Source organism: Eretmochelys imbricata, chromosome 16 (genome assembly GCF_965152235.1).
Source record: "Eretmochelys imbricata isolate rEreImb1 chromosome 16, rEreImb1.hap1, whole genome shotgun sequence".
Classification (NCBI taxonomy): domain Eukaryota; kingdom Metazoa; phylum Chordata; order Testudines; family Cheloniidae; genus Eretmochelys; species Eretmochelys imbricata.
In genome coordinates this window covers 6598178-6620687 of record NC_135587.1, presented here as the reverse complement: position 1 = coordinate 6620687, position 22510 = coordinate 6598178, and the positions used below count along the sequence as shown (strand labels likewise).

The 22510-nt window shown below is 48.0% G+C and overlaps 1 protein-coding gene across 2 annotated transcripts in view; it reads right to left on the bottom strand.

The window, feature by feature from the left end:
* Positions 1-4973: 4973 nt before the first annotated feature.
* Positions 4974-22510, bottom strand: part of TOR4A (torsin family 4 member A) — a 33121-nt gene continuing 15584 nt past the window's right edge. For both annotated transcript variants that reach the window (XM_077836135.1, XM_077836136.1), the window contains 2 exons: positions 20088-20377; positions 4974-8971 (listed from right to left, as the gene is read on the bottom strand). In XM_077836135.1, coding sequence (XP_077692261.1) covers positions 7654-8934 — 1281 coding nt within the window. In that variant the 5' untranslated portion in view covers positions 8935-8971; positions 20088-20377 and the 3' untranslated portion in view covers positions 4974-7653. The remainder of the gene's footprint in view (positions 8972-20087; positions 20378-22510) is intronic.

Sequence of the window (22510 nt, the reverse complement as noted above, 5' to 3'; positions counted from 1 at the left end):
GTAAGGAATCAGCTGTATCTGGTACCAAAGTTTCTTCCATCAAAATTAGGAGTTGTAAGAGCAGGAAGTGCTACTGGAACATCCCCGGACTCTGGTACTAGTTGAGGCTTCAACTGGTCCTTAACGTCATTTCCATAAAATGCCATTGGATAGTTTTACCACAAATGAAACAGGTCCCGTGCATTTTACAAGTTCTCCAGGTACCCATTTCATTCCACAGCTGTAGTTGTGTGTCCACACTAAGTCTCCAACTTGAAAAGAATGATGATGAGTTTCACATCACTGATCAATTTACATATCTTGGGATTTGGCTATATGTGAGGCACCATCAGGATGCAGCAGGCCCCAACAGGTACACAAAGAGCACTTCAAGAAAAGAGTTGTGGTGACTCCTGGGTAAGTAGCATGTGGTGTGTTCCTGTAGACAAGTAAGAAATTGTCGAATTGCTGCTGATGACTCAGAATAGGCTTATTAATTTTTAAGGCATGCTTAAGTGTTTATACAAAGCATTCCACTGTCTGTTTCTAGCAGGATGGTAAAGAGCTGAGCATATGTGATATATTCCATTTGCAGCTAGGAACCTCTGAAATTCTTCAGAACAGAAACCTGAGGTTCATTGTCATTCACTAACTGTAAAAGTAAACCATACTGGATGAGCAAGGTACAAAGATGTCCAATGGTCTTAGTAGCTGTAAGAGAAGTCATTCTGAAAGCTTTTAGCCATTATGAATGAGTGTCAACTATGACCAAAAACATATAGGGCCAGAAAAATCCACATGAATACATGCCCAAGGAGTCTGAGGCCGTGACCAAGGGTGTAGATAAGTGGGGCCAGGATCATGCTGCATTTGCTGACACCTAGTACAGCACTTCACCTTCCTTTTTGTCAATCCTTGGCCATCAGATATGACTTCAGGCGATGGCCTTCATCTGTACAATGCCACAATGACCTGCATGCAGAGCTTCCAAAACCTGAGACTGGAGTGATTTTGGAATGATCACTCGCATTCCCCATTAGACGCCACCCTAATTCACAGATAAGTCACATTGACATGACATGAATTGTGTAAACTGGGGATTCTTTTGATCCAACATTGTACCTTGTAGTACTATCCCCTTCACAAGAGAAAGTACACCATTCTTTATTGATGTCAGTATTAGTGATGGGTAACCCTATCCATCAAATTGAGATGGAACACTTCATCTGACATTTCTTTGGGTTGACGAGAACTTGGGCAAGGCAGGCGCAACAGCCCATCAGCATTGCTGCGCTGAGTCCCTTTATGGAATTGAATAACATAGGAATGAGCTGAAAGCAGCAGTGCCCATTGTTGCATACGAGCAGCAGCTAATGACAGAATTGTAAAGTATAGAGTCTAGCTCTGGAACTTTCGAATTCCAAAGATAATGCAGAGGGAGTCAAGTGATCCAGTGACTTGCAACTGGGAAAAAAAACCCAGATCTTGAAATGCTTGGGCCTAACCTTTAACCATCCTCCCTCCACACCAGGCAACATTTCCACTGGTAAATAAAGTGCGTCAAATTCTGCCCTGAAATCAGTGGAGTTAAATCAGGCCCATCAATTCAAAACCCATCTGCAGTACGATCATGTGCCCAGAGGTGGCCTTTACAAGTCACTCCTCAATAGGGTGACCAGGCTTCCCAAAGGGAAAATGGGACACCGTGTGGGGCTAGCCCAAGCCATCCCCTGCCCCCATGGGGCTGGTCCAAGTCACTCACCCGAGCCCCCCGTCCTGCATGGGGGGCAGGCAGGGCTCAGGCTAGCAGGGATGCACATACTGGATAGGATGACCGTATTTCCCAAAGGCTGGGGCTGGCATCGCTGCTTGCTCAAGCACCTGCCTGCCCCCGACCTGAGCCCAGTCTCCCGCCCTGCATGGAGCTGGCATCGCCACTTGCCCCTCATACCCCACTTTTTTGACAAAAGTGGGCATTTGTCCCGTTTGCTTTTACCAACTGATCAAGAGCAAACAGGACAAATGCCCACTTTTGCCAAAAAAGTCAGGAAGGATGGGGACAGCACTTAAAAAAGGGACTGTCCTGGCCAAAATGGGACTTATGGTCACCTTCTTCCTCAATGACCTGCACATAACCAAGTCAATTATCTCAGCCCAGGGTCTCATGGATGAACTCCCAGCTGAATGCACACAGGCAGCTCAGTGACCGCCGGAAAGGAGAAACAGAGGAGGCTTAGTGAGGGCCCAGCGTTTTTGGCTGTACAACAGTCGAATTTCAGTGTTCTGAACACCACGGGAATGGAGGTTGTTCGTAACTCTGAACAAAACGGCATGGTTCTTTCAAAAGTTTACAACTGAACATTGACTTAATACAGCTTTGAAACTTTACTATGCAGAAGAAAACTGCTGCTTTTAACCATCGTAATTTAAATGAAACAAGCACAGAAACAGTTTCCTTACCTTGTCAAGTCATTTTCTTAAAACTTTCCCGTTATTTTTTTATTAGTTTACTTTTAACACAACAGTGGACTGTATTTGCTTCTTTTTTTGTCTTGCTGCTGCCTGGTTGCATAGTTCCAGTTGCAAATGAGGTGTGCGGCCGACCATTCCGTTCGTAACTCTGGTGTTTGTAACCTTGAGGCTCTCCTGTAGTACTTTACTCGTGGTGACTAAATAACAACCAGCGCTCTGCCCTCCTATAGAGCCTTCCATCTGGGAACCACAATGTGATTTACAAACATGAATGCCTCTGAGCTGCGTCTGTACCATTATCCCCATTTTACAGAAGAGAAGCCGAGGCTCCGAGACAGGCAGTGACTTACTCAAGGTCACACAACGAGTTCATGGTAGAACGGGGGTGGGCAAACTTTTTGGCCTGAGGGCCACATCTGGGTGTGGAAATTGTATGGTGGACCATGAATGCTCACGAAATTGGGGGTTGGGATACGGGAGGAGGTGGGGGCTCCAGCTGGGGGGGGGGAGGCATGTGGGGTTGAGGGGCAGGAGGGTGCCCTGAGCTGGGACCGAGGGGTTTGGAGGGTGGGAGGGGGATCAGTGTTAGGGCAGAGGATTGGGGCGCAGGAGGGGGTCAGGGTTGCAGGCTCTGGGAGGCGCTTACCTCAAGCAGCTCCTGGAAGCAGCGGCAAGTCCTGCCTCCGGCTCCTACTTGGAGGCGTGACCAGGCAGTTCTGCACGCTGCCCCGTCTGCAGGCATTGCCCCTGCAGCTCCCAGGCAAAGGTAGCTGGAGGGGCAGTTATTGGGGCAGAGGAGTGTGCAGAGCTCCCTGGCTGCCCCTACGCATAGGAGCCAGAGCAGGGGCATGCCACTGCTTCTGGGAGCAATGCGGAGGCATGGCAAACGTGGAGTAGGGCAAGCCCCCGACCCCGCTCCCCGGCGGGAGCTCGAGGGCTGGATTAAAATGTCTGACAGGCTGGATACAGCCTGTGGGCTGTAGTTTGCCTTCCCCTGTGTAGAACCTAAACGAGAACAGAGGTTGCCTGATTCACAGTGCTCCAGCCACTCATGCTCTCCCTCTAAACACCTAATAGGAAAGTGAGGCAGGGAAGAGACAAATTGTATACTGGTCAGGGCATTCACACTGAAAAACCCAGGATCTGGGCTTAACTGCACAAAGACAAAGAAATCCATGATTCAAATTAAAAACACCAAATGACGCTCCATCTCCAATGTGAACCTTGGCTGCACTGCATTCTGCATGCAGGCCTGGCTGGACAGCTACGTCTCAGAGCCCAGAGGAGAAGAGGGTCCAGGGTTACAGCAGCAGGAAGGATGATGGGGTGGTGTGCTAGATGTAGGTGGAGGAGACAGAGAAGAGCGGTCAGGGAGTGGAGTTGTCCCAATGGAGTGTGTAACGGTAAGAATGCCAGCTGCGGGGGGGCCGAGGCCACAGGCTGGGGTGGCAATGGTAGCTGGAGCAGAGCAGTGGGGAAACTGAGGCAGCAGGGATATCAGTGGAGGAGAAGCAATGGCAGGTGAGGGAATCAGAGGGAGCAGTAATGGGGGTTGGGGCTGTCAGGGGCAGCAGTGGAGATGGGCGGAGGGCGGGGAAGGACCAGGAAATATGAGAAGGTCGCAGTGTGGCTGAGAGTGCTGTGTGGGATCGGGGCAGCAGTCCAAGCACTGCAAGGGTAGCAAGGGCCAGGCACTGAGGTGGCAAATGTAGCAGGCAAATCTATCAAGGAGTGACACAGTGGAGTTGGGTAGCGGGAGCAGGGAAGGGGGCCGGGTACCAGTGGAGGGAAGGCTGAAGCAGCTGGGGGTAGGGGCTGGGGGGAGGGGCATGAGCCAATAGGGGTGTAGTAGTGGGCAGCAGGGGTGAGCTCTGGGGGAGCATCGGGAGGCAGCAGGGGGAAGCCATGGGGCAAAACAGACATGGAGCGAGGTGGCAGAGAGAGCAATGTGTTGGGGGTGCCTCCTACAGGCAGCAATAGCCTGTTGTCATGTCAGGGCTGATGGAGACAGACACAAACCCCGGCTTTTTTTCTTGAAAGGGAGTCATTATTACGGCTGGATCTCAGAAAGTTCCCACTGTGCTTGCTCCAGATTTTCAGAACAGCTGCCGGAGAGTGAGCCCTAAAAATTCAAAACCTTGCAGAATGATTTTTGAGTGCCAGTGAGTGAGTGGTGGTTGGGCTGCGTCTTTCACCAAGGAGAGGAGACAAGCTCCTCATGAACCCCAACACTTGAGCTAAAAGAAGCACTCGCGTTCGGCACTTAGGTAGAGCCAGCCTCTTCAGTTCAGCTTCCGGACAACAGACACACACCATGCCTCATGCTCATTCACTGGCGTCAAGGAGAAAAAATCCCTCTTGTTGAAATCAAAGGGACAGGATCGGACCCAGAACTTCCATTAAAATGTACAGCTGGGAAAGATTTTTGGTCTGAAACCTTTTTTTTTCTGATAGATGCAGATTTGCATCAACTGAAACATTTTGTTTCAATTGATGCCCTTCTCCAAAAGAAAAATCAAAACATTTTGTTTCGACATTTTCCAAATGAAATATTTGGGGGATTTGATTCAAAAGGACTTTTCTTTTTGAAATTGACTTCCATTTTATTTTTAGAATATTAAAAAAAATTAAAAAAAACCCCAGCTCCAAACCAAATTTTGATATATATTTCAGAATGCCCAGTAAAAAAAAATCCATTATTCACATAATTCTAATGAAATCAATGCAAACAGGTTTGGGCCTATACAAAAAATATCACCAACACCTTTGCTTAATTACATGCTATTTTCATCAATTCTTCCACAGCACAGGAATGTTCAAGGAGAGTTAACTGTACAGGAAGTGTGAAGGCAACAAACTGATTTTGAGCTAGACGGAGATGCAGAAAGGTTAGACAACAGACAATATTTCCAATCGGGGGAATATTATAAAGACCTGGAACTCCAAGGCAAGTGTATACATTTCCTTCAGACTTTGCTTGTATCAGATTTCCAAGCTAGGGTTACAGCAGGACTAAAACAGGGCTGCTGGTGGCAACCGTTAACAGTAGAGAGGTACTGTCACTCCAGAACAATGGCATTATAATACTTTTCAGTGCTGTTTCCTCTCCTATGCCTCCTGCAATTTAATATTTTTGTTTTTGACGGCTGCTGCATAGTGAGCACAGGTTTCACAGAGCTGTTCACATGATGCCCAACACTTGTTCTGGAGTAGTTTTTGAACCCAGCAATGTGCATCAACAGTTCAAAATGCGCATTACCTTGCATCTGTGAATTCCCATTTAAGGGCTCTCTAGATAATCAGTGCTGTGAATTGTACGCAGAAACAAACAAGCAGCAGAGTTTATACCAAAGGCCACATGAGGAAGACCTTAACAAGCAGGCAGCTGCATTCTCCACTAGCTGATGCTTCCAAGTAGTCTTCAAGGGTAGTCCCAAGAAAAGTGTGTTGCAGGAATCCAGCCTGTAAGTGACATAGGCACAGTCTGCATCAGGTATAAAGGGCTACAACTTCTAAGGTAACCAGAGATGGTAGCACATATTCCAGGAGACTGCTGTTGCCGGGGAATCCAAGAGCAGCAGGGGAGAAAAAGAACCCAAGAATGCATAATTCTGATACCAAAGATCAGTGGGTAACAGTCACAGTCTGCATCAGCTATTCCAAATGTTTCCCCTACATGCCAGCATCATCTCTAGCTTGGCTAGACTGATCTTAAGCCAGTTAGCCTTTATCCCAGGTCCAGCCAGACCCCGGAAAGGCAAAGAGATTGCAGATTCTGAGTTTGAAGACAAGTGAGACCCAGCTAAGTGTGCTGATGAGACTGTCACCCCAAAGGTCTCCCCATCTCCCCGACATTAAATCGCTCCTGCCGTGTACATATACTGGAGGATTTATTCTCATCTCCTAGACTTGTTGACACATCACCGATGAATAAACTCCTGGGCACGTGTGTAGGAGGGACACCAAAGAGGTCACAATACGATTGGAGGCTGTCTACATAACGATGTAAGCCTTGGGTTAGTGGGCCTCGAGTCAGCTGACCTGTGTCAGGGAACCCTGGGCTTGAGTGTCTACATTGCATTTTAACCCCAGGTTAAGGATTTTCTGACCCGTGCTCAAACCTAGGGCACTGGCATCCACACTGCAGGGCACAGAAGTTTGAGCTAAAATGAAGGTATCAGAGGAAAAACACTCCTTCACTGCCCACACACACACACACCCAGCCTGACTGCTGCTGGCTGCAGAGCGGTGAAGTGCATGGCCGAGGCTTGGAGTGAAGCATAGCTCCTGCCGCACCCTGGGAGGCAGGGATAAGGGATTCCCAGGAGGCTGTGGGGAAGTTTTGGGGGCTGGCTCCTACTCACCACCCTGACAGTGCACACTGCCCGGGTGCCCCTGCACATGCAGCCCCAGGGAGGGCAGGGTGGGCCCAGGAGCAGGGCACAGAGAGCAGAGAAGAACCAAGCTCCGCCCTGCACAGAGGGCAAGCGGCAGAGCTTCTGGCTCAGCCCGGCCAGCAGAGGGATGACCCCCGGGAGCCACCTCCCACCTGCCAGCTTTGCTCCCTGCTCCGGGCAAACTCCGCGCAGTAGTGAGGAGGAGCCGGAGCAGCTACTGTGAGAGGAGCAGGAACAGGGAGCGCGCTCTGCCAGGCAGTAATAGTGCTTCCAGCTGCTGCACTGGCTGCTTGCAGCGCTGCTCCTCTGCCGCCGGGAACTCTGGGATACATCCAGAGGACTTCCAGACCTAACTCAAGTCGGGGTCGCGTGCACACAAGAAAGCAATAGGGCTCAGATCCTCCAGCCCTGCAGGGTCCTAGGACCTTGGGTCTGGAGCCCTAGGCTAGCACATTTGCAGTGTGGACACAAGGGGTTTGGCTTGTGCCTGGGCTCAGACCCGGCCTCAGAGAGATATCCTGGCCTTAGTCAACAGGGGATTATTTGCAGGACAGTGGGAGTTCAGTGACTCAAGTCCGATAAATCAATAGGAGAACAGAGCTCATCTTTGAAGCAGTGACAGCTGCTGTTCTGCCTCCTGGAACCCTCTTATAAGGTGGTCACTGGGATAGCTTCATATCTGTCCTCTTGAGGAAATGCATCTTGGGCCAAAATCTGCTGTCAGTCATGCCAGTGTTCAGCCAGGCTATCTCCACTGAGTGCAAAGTGCTGAGAACAGGATTCGGCCTCTTATTTATGGTTGCTACTACAGTAGATTGACTTTGGCTCCGACCTGCTTGCAGCCAGTTATGGCATACTCCCTGCCTGCTGTAGTGTAATAGCTGAGCTGGCTAGCTAAATTCTCAATATGGCTCTGATCGGGATATAGCCCTTCCCGCATCATCTCCTCCAAGAAGCAGTTTATGACATGACTCTTCTCCAACAGACCAAATGGGATGATGTCAGCAGACTTCCAAAGAGGGTGGAAGTGGATCAGAATAGGCTGGATAACATACAGCAGTTCTTCTCTTTTTCTTTGCTGGTGCAGAAGGTCAGTGGAAACATTCTGGAGGACAAACGTCGTGATTTCATTGCCCCCTATGTTGCTTATTAGAATGTAGATGGCATTGAGGAACTCGTTGGTTTGGTTTGGTTGGAAGAATCTGCTGAGTGTATCCAACAGAACTGGAGACATGAGCTCAACCTCATCCAGAATAAACAATGGTATCTTCTCTTCTATTTCTGCTCTGGTGACCATCTCAGAAATCTTCTCAGACAAATCCAATTGGCAAGCAGGAGTAGCTTCCTTGTTTGGACAGTGGTGCATCACAAAGTACTGAAGCACAAAGTCATTGTCCATGACTGAACGGAAGTGTTTAGCCAGCAGCCATCCAACATGGCTCTTTCCAACCCCAGGTGGGCCATTAAAGGAGATCACTAATGGCTTGTTGTGTATGTGGGTGGCCAGGTATTCGTTCAACAATTCCATAATCCTGTCCACGGCCACCTTCTGCCCAAATACTTCCCGGTGCATGGTTTTCTCCAGCCCATCTAGGTCATACTTCTGAAGGTTGTCATCCAGATTCTCAATAGCATTTAGTATTTGGAAGCAGATGATGCCAATGAGCAAGAGAAGGCAGCGCTTTGCTTTACTCTTTTGCTCTGCTGGAAGGTACTTTTTGGAGCTTTCTGGATACAACACCACCCTGGACTTCCTGCGGCTCTTCTTCCGTTTGTATTTATTCAGAGCTGACTGGTCCACAGAAGTGTCAAAGGTGAAGTACTGAGAATTGGCAAAGGTGGCTTGATTAAAGAGGGACATCGAAGGGTTATACAGGTTTGTTTGGCTCAAGGAAATCTGCCTTTGAAGAAGCCTAGTTTGGACCAGCTCTGGAGATTGTTCTCTGGGAAGGTTCAGATGCAGGCGGTTTTTCTTCAGGAACTGGACTTTTCGTCGCAGACGGATGACTGCCCGCATGGGAGAGGAAAGCAGAGAGATCTTCTTGGGAGCCGTGGGAGACTCAGTGCTGGACTGACTTCCATCCATCTTGCTTTCTTCTCATAAACCATTCAAAGTGTCTTCTCTAAAAAACACAAAGACAGTGCGAAAATAAATGGACAAAAGAGCAAGAGGTGACTTGATCATGGTGCATAAATACCTCCCTGTGTAGAAAATATCAGGTTCTTTTATCTAGCAGAGCAAGGCAGAACAAGAACCAATGGCTGGAAGTTAAAACCAGACAAATTCAAACTAGAAAGAAGGCACACATGTTTAGCAGTGTGGGTGATTAACCACTGGAACAATTCACCAAGGGCAGTGGTGGATTCTCCATCTCTTTCAGGAAGATGCTTTAGCCACACACAAGTATTCGGGCTCAATACAGAGGCAACAGGGTGAAATTCTATGGCTGTTGAGCTCAGGCTAGATGGTCTAATAGTCCCTTCTGGCCTTAAGGACTATGGATTTTGAGAGAAAGAAGCTGTTAGACGTGCACCCTCTCAGGGGCTGCGTATCAATCTAGGTAATATTATGGCGCCCATCACTCTGAGCACCCAACGGACATTACTGAACTTGTCCTCACAACACCCTGTGAGTAGGGAAATGCTATTATCCCCATCATACAGATAGGGAACTGTGGCACAGAGAGATTAAGTACCATAGTTTGCAAAGAGCTCAGCACCCACCATCAGGGCCAGTTTTTCGAAAGAGCTCACTGCCCATTTAGAGACAGAAGTAAATGGCCAGGTTTTCAGAAGAGCTGAGCATGCTGGGTGCTGCGCTGTTTTGAAAACTTGGCTCCAGTTGTAGATGCTGAGCACCTGAAAACTGAACTCGGTGCAACACACCCAAGGTCACACAGGAAATCTCTGGTAGAACTACCAATTGTGTCCAGATCACCTGAGTCCCAGGCTTAAATCCACTCTTCCTTGACTAGATACAACCATACACACACGCAAAGAAAGAAAATGCAGGACATACACAAGCAAACATACTCCACACACTGAAAGGGAGAAACGTCTAGGTGTAGGAACCCACATGTGCACACACACATCCAAACAGAAGCTGTTGGACATACAAACAGAGAGAAGCTTATAAATGCTGGAGCTGTGCAAGCTAGTTAGTTGACAGATAAGGTGCCAGGAGATGGTACTCAGCAATATGTAGCACAGGTCCTGGATTTTGTAGGATCAATAAAATTGTCGTTGTGCACTGCAAATAGCTTGGGACGTTAACTCATAACATTAGACCAGAACCTAAAACACCAATATATGAATCACTGGGACGATCAAACCAAACACAGCAACAAGTTACACTGCCCAGATCCCTGCCCTGAACTATCCAGAGACCTCCCCGCAGTGATCCATGTTCCTTTCCAGCAGTAACTCAGGAGAAAGTTAAACAGGGGCTGCAAAAATAGAGCTTTTTAAATTTTTAAATGAGTAGGTCCAGAAAATTTATATCCAAGAATTTTTTAAGAGCTGACCAAGGAATTCTCTGGACTGTTAAAGTGGATTTTCTATAAGGCTGGGAACACTCAGCAGGTTCCAGAAGACTGGAAGAAAGTTAAAGTTGTGCAAATATTTTAAAAGGGTAAACGGGATAATCCAGGTAATTACAGGCCTGTCAGCCTGTCATCGATCCTGGACAAACTAATGGAGCAACTGGTATGGGATTCAATTAATATTAACAATTAAAAGAGCATAATATAATTAATGCCAATGAACATGGGATTATGGAAAACAGATCCTGTCAAACTAACCTTATATCTTTTTTTTATAAGATTACAACTTTAGTTTATAAAGTAATAATGTTGATGTAATACACTTAGACTTCTGTAAGGCATTTGACTTGGTACCACATGACACTGGACACTTTGATTAATAGATTAGAATGATATAAAACTAACCTGGCACACATTAAATGGATTAAAAACTGGCTAACTTATAAGTCTCAAAATGTAATTGTAAACTGGCAATCAAGTCTAGTGGGGTCTCGCAGGGATCGGTTCTTGGCCCTACGCTATTTAACATTTTTATCAATGACCTGGAAGAAAACATAAAGTGATCACTGATAAGGTTTGCAGATGACACAAAAATTGGGGGAGTGGTAAATAACAAACTCTCAGGAACTGAAAAGATGTCCCAGCAAAAAGCAACTAGGAAAATCCTCACCTTACTGTGGGAGAGACAGAGCCAGCATTGGCCTACACAGCGTCCTGCCAGTGGATTAGGAATGGACAGGAATGACAAATGGAGACAGGACATCATTCCCCAGCTAATAGGTAGCCATCAGAGGGTGGCTCTTATTGAGCTCTGACAGGCGTCACTTGTACAGTACATCGAATTCAAGTGATCACCTTTCACCCAGTAGGATTCCCAGGCTGTTGGGACTCCTTCACCCACCACTGAAATGCAACCACCTCTGGGATGAGATTGCAGCAGCCACGCTACACGAATACCCGTTTGCTCCCGTCCGGGGGTGAGGACTAACCTATCCCTAGGTACTATGGCAGGAATGGACTGCAGGCCACTCGCCCCCTGTCCCCAGCCAGGGGCTGCGCCGGCTGCTCCCCGGGCAGACTGCAGGCCGCCCGCCCCCTGTCCCCCAGCCAGGTGCTGCGCTGGCTGCTCCCCAGGCAGACTGCAGGTCGCTCGCCCCCAGGCCCTAGCACATGCGCACCTGTGGGAAGGCAGTTTGGGAGGCAGCGGGGCCAAGGAAAATGCTGCCGGCTGCGCCATTTAGTGGCCAGTGGTTTCCAGTGGCACACACAGGAAACCAGAGAGCTCGCCGGGCAGTGCAGAGCCAGCAGCCAGGCGCGGCGGGGAGCTCCTGCACTTTGCTGAGGCTCTCCTGTGAAGGGCCCGCAGCCAGGGCCTGCTGAGTGCCACAGGAGAGCCTGGTGGGGTGGCACAGACGGAGGTTGCAGGGAGACTGTCTGGGCCGCTGTCCGCCTGTCCCTGCAGCCCAGCCAGCTCCCACCTGCGGGCACTGCCGTGCTGCCAGCCTCCCCCGCCTTCCCCAGCTTGACTCCCGCCCACCCCGCGGGGCCTAACGGCACCAGGAGCCCGAGTGCTGGCCTCAGCTGGCCATCTCCATCCTCGGCCTGGTCCCCCTGTGGGAGCCCTGGACCCCTGTTCAGCGCAGGGGCGGCAGACATGCCTGAAGGGCTGGGGAGCATCCTGGCTGGGACCACTGCGGGGGTGGAGAACTGCTGAGGGGCGCCCCTGTGGGAGGAGCAGCAGCTGCAGCATGTGCAAGGGAGCAGGCGAACTGACAGGGGGTGTCCCGGGGCGAATGGCAGGAGCAGCAGCCGGGGGTGGGGGGGGGCAGGGGAACCTGGCTCCAGCCCCACTGGAAGCAGCAGGGTGAGGAGCAGAACCCTAGAAGGGAAGACAGGCCCCAGAGGGAGGGAGAGCGAGGAGACTGGGCAGATCAGCCAAGAGAACCTTGGCCCAAGTAGCGGGTGGCAAGGGGCTACCCCTCCTCATCTGACCCCTTCACCCACCGAGCAACAATTGTTTCTTCCCCCTTCCCAGACCATGCACCTGGAGGAAGCACCTCCATGGGGAGAGGGTATTTAATTCTCAACCCCCTTGTCATTTCTTGGCCTAAGCTCAGGCTGCCACAAAAGGGGACAGTTAGTGCCAATTGTGATGACCTTGTAGACACAGACCCCACAGGCCAATGAATGGTGGGAGAGAGAGTCTCCATTATGTGTCACCCTCTCACTCAGCCTGCTGGTCCCCCCAAGCTCTTTGCCAGGGCAGAGTATACATTTGCTTTTTGCCATCTTTCCATTTCGTTTGTGGAAGCCAGAAACATCTAAGCCACCTCTTGGTAAATGATTTATTCACAAGCGGTTTTGTTTCGCTATCATGAGAGTAAATCATGAGTCATTCACCACAAAACAAATTAAAAGACAAGACAACAAAACTGCACGTAGGGACAGTAAGCACTGAGGAATTCTGCCCAGTTCTCTGCCTCCAGGGAAGTTCGCCTCCAGCTGGCCTTACTCCAGTTACTCCTCTACTTTCTTCAGGCCTAGATATCACACAGGTTAAATATGGCTTAAGCAAGCTTGGGGAGCGAATTCATTCTCCCCCACTTCCTTGTATGAGGAGTACTCTGCTTTTCGAATAGTTGAGAGTTCCTAATTATTCCCTGGATAGTTCTGATTGGTAGATGTCTCACTGTAACACTAACTTTATTAGCCCTTCATCACTACAGCTGAGATCCAGCAAACTCTGTGCATGCAGGGAGTTTGAGGAACCATGTCACACAGACCTGTTGGAGACACTTATATTGCCAACCGCAAATGTCCAAAAATCATTAGGTCTACCAAAAATCATGATACTGGCTTTAAAATCATGGAGATTATGTACAAATAATATGGTGTTCTTTTTATGTGCCTTTTTGAGCCTGTCGGGTGCACTAAGATCACATTTTGAAGCTTTCTCTACATCCATGAGGGCTGGAAAGTAACTTTTTCTATAAGACTGAAGGCGGAAATCATTGCATATCCCACTTGACTCCAGGAGCTGGGACTTTAAGGAAACAATAATTACCATGAGACTCAGGACAAAATCACAAGAGTTGGCAACACTGAATATTTATTACCATGAAAGTGAGTCTATGGAACTTATGCCGGATAATGTCACCTTTAGGACTTTGCCAGAAGTAGCAGAACCAGTTAGATCAGATGTCTATGAGTAACCAGGGAAACGCCATGGGACAAGCCAGGAAGTGAAAGTCATTAAAAGCGAATGGTCCGGAGAGATCCTATTGGGCAGAGGGGAGTGCACAGGTTCCTAGAGATGCCTGGAAATGGAGGCTTCCCTGCACAGGCATAGGGCCCTGTCAGCTCAGTTTCACTGTTTCTTCCCCATCTCACAAGCTTTGGGTTTGGATGGCTCCCTGTGAGCAAGCATGTGAGGGAGGGAACAAGCTCCATCACTAAGGCTCCAGCCAGAGAATCTCAGACTGTCTTGCCATGTTTCACCAGGAACTCAATGCTACAGGGAGAGCCCAGAGAGCCCCGGCCCACCACAGCATGGTTCCCTGTCAGGCCTTGAGTGGGGGGTGAAGCGCAGATTGCACTGCCTGGAGGTGCTGGACCTTGGATCTCACCACTAGTCTGCCATGCTGTGTCACTGTGTCCCATACGCTTTTGCACTTTCTGTTAGCAGAGACCTGGTGCTGCCCTTATCTGTCTCCCTGGCTGGCTGAGAGAGTTAAGAGGAGTATGCTATGGCCAGTGGTAACGACACTGGTGCTGGATGTGAGGATTGTGTGCATCTTCAGGCCATGGTCCATAACCAGACGTCAGCATCCTAGAGAGGGAGATTTTCATGGAGCCAGAGGCAGACCTGACTTGGATGCAATATGCTTCTCTTGCATAAAGAAATGGTTCCTGCTCCTGCCTTACATCTGGGGAATCACAAAGTTAACTGTATGGGGGTTCTCTTTCTAAGAGTGTTAGGATGAAGTTGCGGGCGTGTCTGGGGTGCAGTTGATGGAGCTGTTTGATGCCAACACACTCAGAGCCAAGGTGAATGTTTCTCTCCACTCCCCCCATTTGATGCTGATTTGCCAGGTAACTGTACTGCCCAGTGGTAATGGATTGATCTATCTAATGCTGACTGTACTTTACCATGCCGTATGTAATGGTAGTAACTGCAGTTTTTGAGCCAGGTGCCCTGTGTGTGGTGTGTTTGGGTGACTGCTGGAGACTAGGAGGAGCCTAGAGCATAAATGCAGACAGCACCCAAGCTCTCCTGGGAAACCCTGAATATGGCTTCAGGTCTGTTCAGTTCAGCATGTTTGCAAAGCTGTAAATCTAGGGTGACCATATGTCTCATTTTGGCCGGGTCAGTCCCTTTGTTAAGCCCTGTCCCGGCCGTCCTGATGTTTTGTGCAAAAGTGTGCATTTGTCCCATTTGCTCAGTTGCGTGGAGCGGGGCTCGGACGGGGCAGGAAGTCAGTAGCAGGAAGTCAAGAGAGCAGCGACGCCAGCCGCGCACAAGGAGGGAGGGAGGCTTGGGCTAGCCCCATGTGGTGTCCCGTTTTCCCTTTGGGAAATATAGTCACCCTATGTAAATCCTGTTTTTACAAACTGAGCTCTCCAAACTCTCCCCCCGCATGGTGTGGGTGTGGCCCTGATTCAAATGGTATGTGCAGTGGTGGGATGGGGTAGAAGGCAGAGGGAAAGAATTCAGTTTCTGAGGATTGGTAAAGAGCATGTCCATTCCGTAAGTAAGGTAGACACAAGATGAAGTAATGAAATATTCTGAGTTAGAGTCTGGATTTCTGATCCTTAGCACTATTGTCTTAGTACCTTGGTTTTGACTGGATTTTCTGGGTCCTGTGCTGATTGGCTGTTTGCTTCAACCCTCCTCTCCACCTCAGCTCCACCAATCCACACCTGTCCCTCTCACCCTCCTTCCCTTCAATCTTCTTTCCATATAGCTGACCCCCTCCTAAGTAACACACCCCACAAAAAAAATCATGGCACTACCATGCCATTTGCTACCATCCCTCTGCTGGTGTGTTCTACCCATTTCCCTGTCCTGTCTGTCTGGTCTATTTAGACTGTAGGCTCTTCGGGGCAGAGATCGTTTAATACTCTCTATTTGTACAGCACAGAGATTGATGTGCGGGGTGCTTGATCTGCAAGGATACTCTGTCCCATTTGGGATTTGCCATGAGGGTGAGAATGATGATAGCACAATGGGACCCCGTTCTGAGGTCGCCCATCGGCACTACTTTCATAAACACAATTGATAATAATTCCCAAATTATTCTATAATGGACATTTCTAAACAAATTAATAGTAAAACTAACACAAAATAGGTCAGGTACTCAATACAAATTACCTAGCACTGCTACAGCTAGTTTGTTCTTATACTTCACTACTTAATTGGTTTTAATGTCAAAACTCAACAGTTCAGTAAAATTTTAGCCAATGTTGTAATGAATTCACTAATAAATAATGAGCCTAGCAAGCAAAACCAACCACCATGCAATCAATCTTAGCTTTGAAACACGCTCAGCAAAGAAAACTGCAGTCATAGGTACGCAAAGCAAACCAGGAATCTGTGACCAGAGGAGCTCTGTGATCAAGGTGACAATAGAAGTTCCGTCACTCACGAGTTTTTAGCCATACTCTAGGTCAGAGAAGTTGAATTAGATACTGTGAGAAAACTGCACGAGTTTTACCTCCACTGCAGCCTCTCCATGACACTCCCCAGTGGAACTGCACTGACAATACATTAGGGAGATTTGCTCTTAATAAACATGCCACTATTAATATTCGTGCGGTGCTCTAAGGCCTCAGCCATTTATTGGATGAGGCACTATACAAATGTACAGTAAACCTCAGTCCCTGCCTCCCAGCGCCTACAACTTCAAAACAAGGCACAATAGAAGGCTGACTGAACAAACAGGCCAGGGAAAGTCAATGGGAGTTAGGCACCTAACTCATTTAGATGCTTTTGAAAATCCCACTAGGCACCTATCTGCTTCTTTCGGTGCCTAAACACCTTTGTAATTCTGGCTCTAAATGCTTGCAATTTTTACCTTAAAACAGCTCCTTTGAAATATTTTTACTCATTTGCATTTTTGTGTCACCCTGTATCAGCCAAACAAAGCCACCTAGCACAACAAACATCCATACGTAGGTAAATTTGCACATTGGCTCCTTCAACAGGTAGGGTGGCCAGGTGCCAGGTTTTCAACCAGAAAATCCAGTCGAAAAGGGGACCTCACAGTGTCTTGTCAGTACTACTGACAAGTGCGGTTACTGCAGGAGGGGGAGGCGCCGGATCATCACCCACGCCAGCCCCTACTCAGCCGGGGCTGTCTCCTACCTGCATCGGGCAGCTGCAGCTCCCAGCCCCGGCTCTGCAGGTGAGTCCCTCCTGACCCAGGTTCAGGGGGGCGGGGGGAAAGCAGCAAGTGATGGGAGGAGGGGAAAAAAGAAGAGAATGGGGGCGGTGCCTTGGGGAAAGAGGTGGGGCAGAGGCAGGGCCTCAGGGAGAAGAGAGGGAAGGGGTGGGGCCTCAGGGGGGAAGAGGCAGGACGGGGGAGGTTCAGGCACTTCTGCTGGAATGTCCATTTTTTAAATATTACAAAGTTGGCAACCCTATCAACAGGCAAGATAGTGAAATGTTTCAGAAATTAACATAGGTAGAAAACTGCTCAAGTCTCTGTCAGTGAAACCAATGGAGAAGGGAATGTAATTTATAACGCCACACTAGAAAAGGAGCTCTTATGTGACTGAGTTTACACGAGGGGATTTTAGGAAAGTACCATCATCAATTGAGCTGAAGCTCAGGAAAGCCCGAGGGTAGACAGCACTATCTCTGCTTCTTGCATTTTTATCATCATGTTAACTAAACCTGCAGAAACGGAAATTAACAGTTTTCCAAGGATGTCTTCAAGAAAGTGCAGAATTAGATCCCAAAATGAGACTATACTGGCCATTCAGGGGAAAAAATAGTGATTGGTAGAGCTGACTGGAACATGGAACTTGTTGAAAATTCAAAAAATTGAGATCCTTTGGCTGAAAACCAAAAGCTGGAGGGGGACCACAGGCAGGTGTCATCAGAGTCACTGGCGGAGGAGACAGGGTAACAGATGAGGAGGGGGTGGAGGAAAGTCATACTGTGTCTTGTCAAGGCTGAAGGTCAGCCAAATGGTGGGCAAAGACGGGGTGATGGGAGAGTGAATAAGAGATGGCGCTGGTAGGTGTAGGACAGTGACCCTTAGGGCCCAGTGAACCAGGGCGGGAGGCTGATGCTCCCCCAACCCCACCAAACAAAGTTATCCCTCCCCCAATTGAACAAGGAGGATCCTTCTCCTTTCCCCACCAAATGGGGACAAGAGCCTGGCCCCTCTCCCAGCTGCCCAGTCAGACCGACCCCTCCAAGCATCTCTATGTGTCCTGTCCCTCCGAGAGCCAAACATCTTTGCACTCTGGCTCTGGTGGCAACAGCCTTGTTTCCTGCCCAGCTGTTTACAAGTGAACTGAAATGCTGCAAAGGTCTGGCAGCCATGGGGCCTCCTAGCCCCACTGCACCTCCTCCCTAGATGAGGAAATAGCCCAGGAGGAAATGCCAGCCAGTGTAAAGACTCCGTTACAATCACAGAGTTTGGCCTCTGTGGGCTAAGCTGCCGTTTCAGTCCCTGTGCTGGGGCAGCCTTGGCAAGGAGAGGAAGTGGCACTGCAGGGACGAAGTTGGAAGAATGCCATGGCTCAAATGTGGCCCCACACAGTGAACGCAGCAGTCTGGGGAGAGCTAGATACCACCTGGCCATGGGGACAGAGCACGCATTAGGGGGCCCTTGGAAAAGAAAAAGGCAACTCTGAGAGAGAGCAGGAAGGGGTGGGGAGAAGAGCATGAGAGCAAGAGAACAATTACCAGGGAGCTTTTTCTCTGGGTCTCACTGGGAGAACATCACTCCTTGTCCCTGCCTGCAAGTCAATGGAGCAGCAGCAGCAATCCAGGCAGGGTAAGTAGGGGACTCTGTAGCCGCAGACTCGCTGGCTGTCCCACTGAGCACCTTCACATCTGTCTAAAAGGACTTGGTCAGGGATTAAAGAGGAAATGACAAGCGGGAGTGGCCCCTATCTCCAGCACGTCCTTTTCCCAGCTGCACAAGACCTTATCTGTATCCTATTCTGCAGCTGTGTTTGCTGCTGGCCTGCTCATGTTCTCTGCAGCACGGACAGCGTATTCACACACTGACGGCTGCACACAGGCTGCACCGTGTTTTACTCCTGTTCTCTAAGCTGTTCAGAAGCAGGTCAGAAATATCCCCTCATGGGTAGAAGGAGCATTAAGAGAGAGGCAGCCATGACGCAGAGCAGCGTGCGAACAGGGAGTGGGGCAAGAGACAGGCAACATTATTGCCTACATCTGGAGGCATTGGAAAATAAACAAGAACAAATGCTTCCAAGTTCAGCTCTGCTGCTGCTCCAGCTGCACAACGTTCCCTGCAGCCTTGTGCCTCCGAATCCACTTGCAGGTAGGCAGCCATCCGGAAAGCGCAGCAGCAGGGCAGGCATGGGCCTGCCTAGCACAGCAGAACGTGGAGAAATTGGGCAGCTGCCACAGAAGATTAAAAATTACCTGCTATGAACACAGCCTGAGGGGAAAGGGGCAAGGCGGGGAAGCCAGGCTGAGCACATAGTAATGCCAGACGGCATCAGACCCGTGGTCCACGTACCCTGTCCCCAGCAGTGGCAGTAAAGTGCCAGGAATCTTGCACTAGGCAGACACAGGATGCTTTCCCTACTCGCTTTAGGGCACCTCCTAATCCCACAGAGTTAGAGATTGGTTTAAGGCAAGAAGCATGAGGTTTAATAACTCCTCCAAAACTTGTTAGCATGAACTGGCTGGGATGATTTAGTTGGGGATCGGTCCTGCTTTGAGCAGGGGGTTGGACTAGATGACCTCCTGAGGTCCCTTCCAACCCTGATAGTCTATGATTCTATGACAAATCTGGGTATTCTTGTTAGTCATATAACTGTCCAATCCCTTTTTGAAATGGTGGCTAGTTTACATATATTTTAAGCATTAAGTGTCAATATAGCAGTTATACAGCATGAATTAGCCTGTACCTTTGTTATAATCCTGTTCACATATGCTAAGTATCCCATAACACCTAATATTAGCTGAGGCAAGTTTTGGCTTCAGTAGATAGGGAAATTGTCAGTATCTCGACATACAGTTGTTTCCTTATAGCAACAGAAAGGGAGTTACTCTCACAAATCTGTTTATATTGGTACTGGCCTAGGAAGTGTCTTCATGCCTCTTAGTATCTGGAATGCATGTACCCAGAACAAAGATAAGAGGTACACTATGGTACCAGAAAAACAAGATAAAAAGCTAATTGGTTGACTCTAGTTTAAAATCACATATACGGTACCTTTTACTGGTAAACATGTAGGGTATGAAAAGATGGCTTTAGAAGTGTAACTTTGGAGAGCAAACCTTCTGCATAAGGTGAAAGTAACATCACTGCACAGGACAGCTCGTCAGACACCGAAACCATACAGAATTGTTTTCCTGTGCCATATTAATAAACCCGACTGACACTGGTTATTTGGCCTCTGGAGTAAATTTTATAATGAACCAAAATGTGGTCAAGCAACTGACTATACAATTTATCAACAGAGCAAACTTCCATGGACTTACCTAATTCTTTTTTGAACCCAGTTATACTTTTGGTCTTCACAACATATCCTGGCAACAAGTTCCAAAACCTCCTCTATTGACACCTGAATCTGGGACAGTTCCTTAGATTTGTCACCTAAAAAGAATGGCTCAAGTGTGGGAATCTCCCTCACATCCTCTGCAGTGAAAACTAATGCAAAGAATCGTGTTAGCTTCTCTGCAATGGCCTTGTCTTCCTTCAGTGCTTCTTTAGCACCTCGATCATCCAGTGGCCCCACTGATTGTTAGGCAGGTTTCCTGCTTCTGATGTGCTGTAAAAAAAAAAAAATTGCTGATCATTTTTGTCTTTTGCTAGTTGCTCTTCAAATTCTTTTTTGGCCTGCGTAATTATACTTTTACTCTTAACTTGCCAAAGTTTTTGCTCCTTTCTATTTTTCTCAGTAGGATTTAACTTCCTGTTTTCCAGGGATACCTTTTTGCCTCAAACACTCTGCTGTTTAGCCATGGCGGCATTTTTTTGGTCCTCTTACTGTGTGTTTGTTTTTTATTTGAGGTACACATTTAGTTTGAGCCTCTATTATGATGTTTTTAAATAGTTTCCATGCAGCTTGAAAGGATTTCACCCTTGTGACTGTTCCTTTTAACTTCTGTTTACTAGCTTCCTCAAGTTTGTGTAGTTCCCCTTTTTGAAGTTAAATACTACTGTGGTGGATTTCTTTGGAATTTCCTCCCTTGCAAGGATTAATTACATTATGGTCACTATTACCAAGCAGTTTAACCATGTTCAATATCTTCATAAATGATCTGGAGGATGGTGTGGATTGCACCCTCAGCAAGTTTGCAGATGACACTAAACTGGGAGGAGAGGTAGATACACTGGAGGGTAGGGATAGGATACAGAGGGACCTAGACAAATTAGAGGATTGGGCAAAAAGAAATCTGCTGAGGTTCAACAAGGACAAGTGCGGAGTCCTGCACTTAGGACGGAAGAATCCCATGCACCGCTACAGACTAGGGACCGAATGGCTAGACAGCAGTTCTGCAGAAAAGGACCTAGGGGTTACAGTGGATGAGAAGCTGGATATGAGTCAACAGTGTGCCGTTGTTGCCAAGAAGGCCAATGGCATTTTGGGATGTATATGTCAGGGCATTGCCAGCAGATCAAGGGATCTGATCATTCCCCTCTATTCGACATTGGTGAGGCCTCATCTGGAGTACTGTATCCAGTTTTGGGCCCCACACTACAAGAAGGATGTGGAAAAATTGGAAAACGTCCAGCAGAGGGCAACAAAAATGATTAGGGGACTGGAACACATGACTTATGAGGAGAGGCTGAGGGAACTGGGATTGTTTAGTCTATGGAAGAGAAGAATGAGGGGGGATTTGATAGCTGCTTTCAACTACCTGAAAGGGGGTTCCAAAGAGGATGGATCTAGACTGTTTTCAGTGGTAGCAGATGACAGAACAAGGAGTAATGGTCTCAAGTTGCAGTGGGGGAGGTTTAGGTTGGATATTAGGAAAACCTTTTTCACTAGGAGGGTGGTGAAACACTGGAATGTGTCACCTAGGGAGGTGGTGGAATCTCCTTCCTTAGAAGTTTTTAAGATCAGGCTTGACAAAGCCCTGGCTGGGATGATTTAGTTAGGGATTGGTCCTGCTTTGAGCAGGGGGTTGGACTAGATGACCTCCTGAGGTCCCTTCCAACCCTGATATTCTATGATTCTGTGTTTTTCTCTTAGACCAGATCCTGTGCTCCACTTAGGACTAAATCAAGAATTGCCTCTTCCCTTTTGGGTTCCAGGACTAGCTGCTCCAAGAAGCAGTCATTGACGTTGTCTAGAAATTGCATCTTTAGATCCCATCCTGAGGTGACATGTTCCCAGTTCATGGGTATAGTTGAAATCCCCCATTATTACTGGATTTTCTGTTTTTGTAGCCTTTGTAATCTCCATGAGTATTTCACAGTCACTGTCACCATCCTGGTCAAGTGGTAGGTAGTATATTCCTACTGCTCTACTTTTATTATTTAAGCATGGAATTTCTATTCATAGAGATTCTCTGATACTGTTTGATTCATTTAAAATTTTTACTATATTTGGTTACATGCTTTCTTTCACATATAATGCACCAGCACAACCTACTCTGTCATTCCTATGTATTTTGTACCCTGGTATTATTCTGTTTCATTGATTATCATTGTTCCACCAAATTTGGCTGTTTCTCTTCAGTTCCTACCTATACTTTTTCAACTTCTATCCCCTCCTCTTTACTAGGATATAGATTATTCCCCTTAAATCTTCCCCTAAAGGCTGTGTCTGTCTGAACCGTGTGCTCCTCTGCACCTGTCAGCTTTCTCCCAGCCCTTAGTTGAAAAACTCCTCTATGACCTTTTTAATTTTACATGCCAGAAATCTGGTTAAATTTTGGTAAAGGTGGAACCCATC